Genomic DNA, 9,750 nt, shown 5'->3' with positions numbered 1-9,750 from the left:
GGGGAGAGGGGGGTGGGCAGCAGGGAGAGGAGGTGACAGTCAAGCAAGCAATAGCTGCATCAGCCACGACACTGCAGCAGTGCGGGCTTCCTGGGAGCAGTGCCCAGCCCGGGGGCTGGGGACAGGCACTGCCAAGCAGCAGTGCCCACAGGAAGGCACTGCAGGAGTGCCAGTCTCCTGGGGTGCCCTGCACAGCACCTGGTGGAGGGAGGCTGCCCAGCCTCCAGCCTGACTCCCTTCTCCCCACCCTGAGCTATGGGCTCTCTGCTGTGGCTCCATCCCAACCCCTTATCCCAGCTTATCTGCCTCTGACCTCCTTTCCGGACAGTGCAGCTGATGCCAGGGATTTCAGGGTGGTTCTTTGCTCTGTTCAAAGGAAAGCAAACAAGAGGAGGACGTGGGAAGCAATACAAGTGGAGGGAAGGGTGCAAAGGACTAGAGGGGACAAGAAAGCAAGTGAGTGGTGGGTGGGGCAGGCAAGGCTAGATTTTGGCTTGTCATTTGGCTTCCTGGCTCCGACAGGAGCAGGTGGATGTGGGCAGAGAGACGTGACCACAGGCAACATGACCACACAAGCAGAGAGGTCCTGCATCTGGCACTGGTCTTGCTGTCAGCAAGCACTTTAATGGGGTGCCGTTCCTCCCTCCCCCCCGGAGGCTGTTGGGGCACGGCCAGGGCACTGCTGCAAAGGCAGCTCGCAGCTGCACGGGCACGGCTCCTGAGGAAGTTCCCGCGGCGTGTGCCAGATGGCGTGAGGAGTGCTGCCAAGGCGGCTGATGGGGGATCCCAGCCCAGATGGACATGGTGGAGGGCCCTGTACGGGCTCCAGAGAGCCCTGGTGTGGCTGGCTGAAACCCCCCAGCCTGGGAAGCTCTTGCAGAAACTTCCACGCGGCGCGATTTCCTCTGTGCCCGTGTGATTTCCACCCACCCCAGGCAGCATGGTTGAGAGCTGACCCCAGCTTCCCCCAGGCTGCTTCTTACCTTCCCTCAGCGCTGTGATGTGCTGTGGGCAGCCACCCCCAAACCATGCCCCAGCCCTGTGCTGAGCCCCAGTGCCAACCCTGCCCCTGCCAGGTGCTCACACAGCATGATTCCGACTGGGGGAAAAAAATGCCTCCCACCACCCTTGCCCTCTGCACCCAGCTCTGTGTGGGTCTGGCTCTGCTTAGGGTTCAGTGAATCATCCGTGGGAGCTGGGGAGGGAAAACCTGGCAGGGGAGGGGGTGTGGGGTGACACATGCCTCCCAGCTGCCACTGGGGAGGAGGAGATGCAGCTCCCCAGCATCACAGCTGGGGGAATAAGGAGGTGAGACTGGGGGGGTGAGTTATATTGGACCCCCCAGGGAGCAAACTTCAGCAAGGGAAGCTCTTTCAGTCAGCCCCCCTCACCCACCAGCCTGTTTTCCACGTCAGGTTTAACTAGGTGCATCCAAAACGCCCAGCCTCCTCACCCAACAGCCTCCCAGTCCCATCCGCTCCCCTGCGATCAGGAGCGGAGCGAGGGGTCGGGATGCTCAGGCAGGGCCTGGTCCCCCCTCCCTCCCCAGCCCCGTCTGCCATCTCTGAAGCAGCAAGATGGCTCCTGGGGCTGCCGGCCTCCAGCAGCTGCCGCTCGCTGGTTCCCTGCTCGCCGGGACGCGGCCTCCCTCCCTGTTCCCCGGCACAGGGAAGGGAGACGCCGGGAGCTGGCACCTCAGGGCTGTGCCAGCTGATCCCTGGCAGCAGGGAGCACTGGGGAGGAAGGGGACAGTGCTGGGCTGTGGGCTGGGGACAGAGGGAGGGAGGGAGGGCTCCCAGTGTGTCGTCTTCAGTGAAGGGACAGAGTGCATTCGCACGGATAACCAGCTCTGAAAAATGCGGGTAGATTCCCACAGTCTGGGTTTTAATAACAATTCCTAAATTTCCTTGAGCCAGTAATTGTAGCTCCAGCTCCCCGTGCTGATCTTCGTTGAGCTGCCTTCTCTCTGTCGGCGTCTTGTCTAGATATGAGAAGGGTGAACATCACATCCTGGGGCTTCTCAGAGCTGAAGGTGTCTTGTCCTCCCCACAGGCTGACCATGGCAGTCGAGAGGATCCATGCCCGTGAGATCCTGGACTCCCGTGGGAACCCCACTGTTGAGGTGGACCTGTACACACACAGAGGTACGTGGGTGAGGGTGAAAGATGGAAGGGCAGTCCTGCCCACCCCGACAGAGCTGGGGCTGCACGGCAGCCTGGCACGCTCTGCTGGGAGCATGGGGGGTCTTCTCTGGTGAGAGGGTCTTCTCTGACTACGAGGCCAAAACTCTGCTTGTGCCTGTGTTGACGTGTGTGCTGAGCAGCTCTGCGTGTGTGCTGGGCAAATCCTGATGAGACAGCTGTCTGCCATGGGTGTGACTTGAGCCACGTGCCTGCTAGTAGCAGGGATGGCAAACTCTGTGAACGTTTACCACCTTGTCACATCCCTGTGATGCTCCGCGGCAGCTGTGCTTCTAGTCCTGGGGCACAGCACAAGTTTGGAAACACATCCATGGCCATGCTCGTGAGAGGCTGGGAGGTTTAGCCCCAAGATCTCTGTGCAGGCACACACATGCAGACGTGTCTCAGCTGGAAGAGTTGTGCCTGCATGGGGCCCAAAGCAAGGTGGGCAGAGGGGTGAGGGGCCAGGGCAGGCATCTGACCAGTCTCTTCCTTCTTCACCGAGGCAGAAACCCTGCCCCAGTCTGAGAGGGAAGAAGCCACTCTTGGTTGTGGGTTGGGCCACCTGTAGAGCCAGGAGGAGGGCTGAGGAGCCAGACTTCCACCCCTCATTCCTAGTTCTGGGAATGATGTGGGCCTCTGGCTGGCTGAGGTCCAAGGTTCCCTGTCTGAAAGCCCTGGGTGCAGCCACCCTAGTGCTCCGCCTTGGAGAAGACCATCCGTGAGCTCTCAGCCAGCAGGGCCATCCATCTGCTGGAGTGCTGGCCCCCTCCTTTCCCATGGAGGCAGGGCAGAGGCAGATGCATGCAGGTTTTGCCTCCTCTTCACCCTCTGCCCCTCTCACGCCCACTTTCTGCTCTTTCCCAGGCATGTTCCGAGCAGCGGTGCCCAGCGGCGCGTCCACTGGGATCTACGAAGCGCTGGAGCTGCGAGACAACGACAAGTCACGTTTCCTCGGGAAAGGTGGGGAGGTGCCTGCCCTGCACCCCGGCCCTGGGGCTGCGTGGGGGGCTCCATCAGAGGGATCTTACCCGCTTGGTGGGGTGTGGATGTGTCCCGCTGCGCTCAGGGAGACCACAGAGGCACAGACCTAGCATAAACTGAAAGATCAGGCCTTGAGCTTTCCTCGCTGTCCCCCTCTCTCAGTCTCTCTACGGGTCCTCTCCTTCTTTTCACTCTCCTCTTTGCCTTACCCTCTCTCTCTCTCTCTCCCTCTCTCTCTTTCTTTATCTCTTCCCTTCTTTAGGGGTCCTGCAGGCCGTGGATCATATCAACAGCACTGTCGCCCCAGCTCTCGTGGGCTCTGTAAGGATTTCTCTTTGTTCACCCTTGTCCTACGCTTACTCTGGTCTGTCCCTGTCCCCCGATCTGCCTCTGCCTCTCTTCATCCCACTGGGTTAACAGACATGGTGATGCTCGCTGTGCACCTGGGCAAAGCCCCCCTGTCCTCCCCATGCCTGTGTGTGTCCACAGTGACCTTTTCTCTGGGACAAAAGGATGTAACGCTAACAGGTCCACTGCAGCATCTGTGCCTCCTAACCAGTCCCTCCCTGTAGAGCTCTCCCTCTTCTAGATGTGCTCCTCCTCAAGCACTGAATGTCACCCACCTGCTGTGGCCTCACACCCAATCCATCCCACCCAGCGCTCCAAGCGTGATGAGCAATCCCTGTACCCGTGCAAGGACTGGCAGCCCTCCCAGCACAGCCTTGCAGAGTGGTGCTGCCACATCTGCAGCCTGTTCACAGCAGAAGACCTGGAGCCTGCTCTGAGGAGAGCTGAGCTGAAGCCACACATTACACCCTGTGCAGACCATAGGGGATCTGGCTGAGAGGCCAGGTCTTTCCACCCTGAAAAAACACCTGGCCTGGTGCAGGGTTGCCTCTTTTGGGGCTAATCCTGTGCTCCACCTCCCTCCTGGGGACAGCTCCATCCAGACTACATTTGCTTGCTTGGGGTTGAGCATGTCCTGTCGTTCTGCCTAGCTTCTGTGTGACCCACAGCACCACAAAGCTCCTGGGAAACTGCCAGAAGGCTGGGTAAATCCCCACGGGGCTTCTGTGTCCCCAGCAATCCGTGGCCTTGCCCGGGCCGCTGCCGATCCCCTCTCAAGCCTTGGTACATCTACATTGCACTGCAGCAACCTCATGGTGGTTACCTCACTTGTCTGTACACTTAGGCACTAATTTCCAGAGCTTTGTGTGCATTTGTTCCCTCACAAGCTGAAAAGGTCTCTGTACCCCTGGCTTCTCCATCAACGCCTCCTTCCTCACACACCAGTGCCAACTGCTCTTCTCAGCCTCCCCATCTCAGGAGCTGTTTCTTCCTTGCAGGGCCTCTCTGTGGTGGATCAAGAGAAGATAGACAATCTGATGCTTGAGATGGACGGCACAGAGAACAAATGTAATTAATTCTTGTTCTTTTTAGCCTGGGAGGTAAAGACCATGGGAGGCTGCAGGGTTGGAGCAGGGAGCACTGTCAGAGCTGCGGTGAGCCCAAGGCTGGGATAGCAAGGGCACCTGCAGGGCAGGAGGCCATTACCTGTGAAGCCCAACTCCTCCTTGGTTTTGCCCACAGCCAAGTTTGGTGCCAATGCTATCCTGGGAGTTTCACTGGCCGTGTGCAAGGCAGGAGCTGCAGAGAAGGATGTCCCTCTGTACCGCCACATTGCTGACCTGGCTGGCAATTCCGATCTCATCCTTCCTGTGCCAGTAAGATCCCTCTGCCCTTGATATCCACCTTCAGAGACCCCGAGAGAAACTTCAAAGGGTGTGTTGGGAGATAGAGAAGAAAGGGATGTAGGAAGGCCTGAGATTTCTGAGGATTCAATCCTGAGAGGAGGAGCCCAAGGGGGATGTGGCAGAGGTGGTGAGGGTCAGCTGAGAATCTCACTCTTAGCACCAAAGCCAGAGGGCATCATGTGAACCCCTCTCTGGCACAGTTCAAAACAAGGGAATGTGGATCTTCACACCAGGGGTGGTTGCCCTATGAAATCTCTTCCTAAAACAAGTTGCAGATGTTAACATTTTCTCAAGAGTCAAGGAGAAAGGTTCCTGGAAGACAGATTGACTCAGCACTGCTGATGAATGCATGCAGATAGACACAGCAGAGATGCACACATATTGCTTAGGAGATCTCTGAGAGGGAAATGGGTGGGAAGGTCCAACCATTTGCTTTGAGCTACTCCTGGAAGGAAGACCCCAGGCTTATGGGTGCCTTTAGTCTGACTGCCCTGTAGCTGATGTGTTCTGCTACCCTGCGGGATGTGGGCATGAATGGGCTCGGTGACTTCTCTGAGAGCCTCCTCTAGGTGGTGTCAAGACCAGTTTCTTCAGCTTTGATTCTCTTACCTACTCTTCCAGGCTTTCAATGTGATCAATGGAGGTTCCCATGCAGGCAACAAGCTGGCCATGCAGGAGTTCATGATCCTGCCTGTGGGAGCTGAAAGCTTCCGTGATGCCATGCGCATCGGGGCTGAAGTCTATCACAACCTCAAGAGTGTCATCAAGGAGAAGTATGGCAAAGATGCTACCAACGTGGGTGATGAGGGAGGCTTTGCCCCCAACATCCTGGAAAATAGTGAAGGTGAGAGCCCTGCAGAGATGGGGTATCCCTGCTGGTAAAGCTGTGGCTTCCCATACCCTGCTCACAGCATCCCCCAAAGATTAGTTCAAAATATGATTCCTCATTGTCATTGACCTCCTGTGTTAGGGAATTATTTCTAAGCTCCTTCTTCTTGGGGTGGCCTTGCTCTGTCACTCCATACAAACCTTTCAAGCATTTGCATACGTTTCCAAGGCCTTCCCCCAGCTTGTCTCTGAGCTATGATGTATTTTCATTCCTCCTCATCCCTTTGGACTTGGCGTCCACAGCTCCTTGTTGTTTCTGTTGGGCTCTGGGCTCCCTCCTGCTCCTCCCATCACACTCTCAGACCCTCAGTGGCTCTCAGAACCCTCCCAGAGGAGGTTCCCACCAAAAGGCAGAGATCTCTGCACGGGCTGACATTCTTGACTGCAACTCTCTCCCTCCCAGCTCTGGAGCTCCTCAAGGAAGCTATTGACAAAGCAGGCTACACAGACAAGATTGTCATCGGGATGGACGTGGCAGCCTCCGAGTTCTACCGTGATGGCAAATACGACCTGGACTTCAAGTCCCCAGATGACCCAAGCCGCTACATTTCTGCAGATGAGCTGGGTGACCTCTACCAAAGCTTCGTACGTGATTATCCAGGTGAGCTGCTGTGCTAGGGCAGCAGGGAATCAGCACTGGTGTTGCATTCTTAGCAGGTGCATCCTTTCGGTGTTTTTTGGGGTGGGGAAGGAGATAGCTTTGACTCATGGCTTTGACTCTGTTGTCTCTTCAGTGGTCTCCATTGAGGATCCCTTCGACCAAGATGACTGGGAGGCCTGGGCCAAGTTCACGGCCAACGTGGGGATTCAGATCGTGGGGGACGACCTGACAGTGACAAACCCCAAGCGCATTGAGCGAGCTGTGGAGGAGAAGGCCTGCAACTGCCTCCTGCTCAAAGTCAACCAGATTGGATCCGTCACGGAGGCCATCCAGGCGTGAGTCGTGTCTGCTGCCCCTGCTGCCCTGCCAGGGGGTTGGTGACGAGCTGCAGCGGGGTGTCGTGCTGTCAGCTGGACGAATAGGCTTGTGTCTCTACCGGAGAGAAGGCTGCCAAGGGTGGGAGGAGAGGGTGCCTGGATGTCACCCTGTGGAGGTGGTGGTGATAGGAGGGGGAGCTACTGATGGCATTTCTCGCTTGTGCAGCTGCAAGTTGGCCCAGGAGAATGGCTGGGGTGTGATGGTGAGTCACCGATCCGGGGAGACCGAGGACACCTTCATTGCTGACCTGGTTGTGGGACTGTGCACTGGGCAGGTAGGTGAGACCTGGGCCACGCACAGGCTTGCAGGAAAGCAGTGGGGTGTGAAGGCAGAATCCCCTACCCCAGCAAACACAACTGGTGCAAGTCATAACAGTGTCTGACAGTGCTTGTTTTGGGCAATGCTTTACAGATAAAGACGGGTGCTCCCTGCAGATCTGAACGCCTGGCTAAATACAACCAGCTCATGAGGTAAGGGACTCCAGGGATGGGAGCAGAGAAGAGAGAATGGGGGAGTGGCTGATTGGGGTGGGAGGAGCTGGAAGTCCAGGGGTAGATGGGGCTTGTGGGGAAAATGTTATGAAGACAAGGCATGGAGATGACAGTAGGACCCTGGGGAGGTCTCTGGAGCAGACTCCTTCCCTCCTCCTTGGCATGAGGGGGCAGCCCCACATGTGCAGGAGCTGGCAAGAGCTGAGCTCCTCTGGCCAATGCCAGCTTCCTGGCCAATGCATCTTGTCTCTGGCACCCTGCTGCCTCTGATGCCCCTTCACAGCAAGGATTGTGCCATGTCCCCTCTGTCTCTCTCCTGCAGGATTGAGGAGGAGCTTGGCGATGAAGCACGCTTTGCCGGACACAACTTTCGCAACCCAAGTGTTCTTTGAACATTGTCCCCAGAGCACAGCCACCATGCTGCTCCTTCCCACCTCACAGACTCTGAAGCACCCTTCCCTCTACTGTTCCCTTTTTTGCTCTTTCTTCTCTCTCTGCCACCCGGTTCCCTCTCACCTCAGAGCCCCTCACGTTCAGGTGTCCCTGGCTAGATGTACCAAGGTGAAGGATGACAGAGAAGCCTACACCCTGTCCCTCGCTTCAGGGTCATAAGCATTTCAGGATCTAGGCATTGTGTGTCTTTTGGGTTTTGTCTTTTTTTTCGTGCAGGGTCACACCTGAGCCACCCTTGTTCACGTGTTAGATGACAGCAGAGCATGCTGCCCGGTGTGTGTCCCTTGTACGCCGAAGCACGTGCAGTGATCATGTGTACGTTGGCTGGTGTGTCTGGACGTGTGTCGCACCCCTAGCTGTGTTTGGATGAGTGTCACCAGTGGCTGGCTCTCCCTGTGCATGTGTGTAGGTGTACGTGTCCCGGCCTACGGTGTCCTTGTGCCCCAGGCGTATGGTTGTGCTGAGCGCTGGTGGGACCTGAGGGTCCCGTCCCTCCACCCCCAGTGCTGTGCTGTGTTGGGCTGTGCTTGCCAGCAGCTTGGCCTTGAAGTGCCCTGCTGTCCCTCACTGGGTGTGCCTGTGTGTGCTAGCAGTCTCCGGGTCAGCACATAGCACTGGGGGGCAAAATATTAGAACACATCCGTAAACAAACCCATGCTCTCATTTGCTTCTCGTGACCTTTTTCTCTCAGATCCCTTCCCTCTTGCACCCCCTTCACTCTCTCTTCTGCCCATAATGTTTGCTTCACCTTCTGGACAGCCCATGCTCAGCTGAGCACCAGACAAACTACAGATCCCTACATTCAATTAAAATTTATTTCACACCTGAGGTGTGTGGCTTGGCTTGATGTTTCTCTCTACAGTGGCTGGGAAACGGGGACATTTTGCCACCAAGGCAGGAGAGGCTCATGCAGTAAGGTAACCAAAACAAGCAGAGGGGACTGGCAAGAGAAAGAAAAGGCCCAGGTACCCCCACCTCCCTTCACAGCCTTGTCCCACAGCCAGCCTGCTGTGTTGGCCACCCAGCTGGGGAGCACTGAGGGAAAGGCAGATGGGAGGGTGGGAACTGCCCCCACCACCTCCACCAAACTGTGTGGCTTGAAGATCTTCTTTGCAGGGCTTTTAATTGTGCCCTCGACTGGTATAAAGACCTCAGGGTGGGTCACACGCCAGCTGCCCAGTAGACTCAAGGAGTGGGAAGCTGGAATTGTGAGTCTTCGGGAGAGAAAAGGCTGATCCTTCTCCCAGCCCCAAAAGGAGTTTGCAGAGCACTGAGTAGAGGAGTGGGTGGTGTGTTGGTCTCTCTCAGCTCTGTCTTGTCTCACAGGAATAACACAGGGGAAAGGAGATTGTGCTCCAGCCCTGGCCCAGCAGGCTGAGTGCCAGCAAACCCCAGCTCCTGCTCAACAGTCTTACTCTGGACAGACTCCAACTGAGGCTGAGGATGCTACTGTGAGAGATCCAACCCAAGCTGTGTTGGAGAATAAAATATAAAACTGCCTGTTCGTTTCAGTAACCCCTCTCATGCACTGGGGCACACTCAGGTCTTGCACACCTCCTGCCCCACCTCACTACAGAAAGATTCCAGACCCTTCCTTAAGCCACACCACCTTGTATTTTATGATGAGCAAGGACAAAGGTAAAGATGGAGATTGCTCAGCCCCTGGGCTGTGTTCTGATGCAGGCTTGAGAACCAAAAGGCAACACTTGGGAACACTGGCATCTCGCTGCTGATTCTTTACCAGAGTGCAGAAAAGGGAGTAAGTTCAAGAAGGGAAGACAAAGGCTGTGGAACGTGTGCCCAGAACAGAAAAGAGGGCGGGAGGGAGAATGTGAGGGTAGTGACAGGATTGGTTTCCAGGGCATTGCCAGTGAATACAGAGCAAACCTCGCCGGCAAGGAGCAGCTTGTGCCCCAGCTGCAGCCCCCCTCCTGCCCTGGCCTCAGCGACGCCTTCAGCAGGGTCGCTGTGGGGTAAAGCACCGAGCAGCCAGTGCATCCAGCCCCACACCCCACGCGGGT

At 56.7% G+C, this 9,750-nt stretch overlaps 1 protein-coding gene across 2 annotated transcripts in view; it reads left to right on the top strand.

Moving 5' to 3' along the window:
* ENO2 (enolase 2 (gamma, neuronal)) overlaps positions 1-8,060 on the top strand; it is a 9,945-nt gene extending 1,885 nt beyond the window's left edge. The window contains exons 2-12 of one of the 2 annotated variants that reach the window (XM_009998482.1): positions 2,053-2,144; positions 3,048-3,143; positions 3,427-3,485; positions 4,511-4,580; positions 4,755-4,888; positions 5,540-5,762; positions 6,210-6,407; positions 6,541-6,742; positions 6,951-7,059; positions 7,197-7,255; positions 7,599-8,060. In XM_009998482.1, the coding sequence (XP_009996784.1) occupies positions 2,060-2,144; positions 3,048-3,143; positions 3,427-3,485; positions 4,511-4,580; positions 4,755-4,888; positions 5,540-5,762; positions 6,210-6,407; positions 6,541-6,742; positions 6,951-7,059; positions 7,197-7,255; positions 7,599-7,668 (1,305 nt within the window). In that variant the 5' untranslated portion in view covers positions 2,053-2,059 and the 3' untranslated portion in view covers positions 7,669-8,060. Of the gene's footprint in view, positions 1-2,052; positions 2,145-3,047; positions 3,144-3,426; positions 3,486-4,510; positions 4,581-4,754; positions 4,889-5,539; positions 5,763-6,209; positions 6,408-6,540; positions 6,743-6,950; positions 7,060-7,196; positions 7,256-7,598 lie in introns of those variants that run through there. The other variant, XM_009998490.1, reaches the window with a different exon arrangement.
* The last annotated feature ends 1,690 nt before the right edge of the window (positions 8,061-9,750 follow it).

This window comes from Chaetura pelagica, unplaced genomic scaffold, assembly GCF_000747805.2.
Source record: "Chaetura pelagica isolate M959 unplaced genomic scaffold, ChaPel_1.0 scaffold120, whole genome shotgun sequence".
Classification (NCBI taxonomy): Eukaryota; Metazoa; Chordata; class Aves; order Apodiformes; family Apodidae; genus Chaetura; species Chaetura pelagica.
Note: the sequence above shows the minus strand (reverse complement) of the source record. Positions and strands in the feature narration are given on the sequence as shown.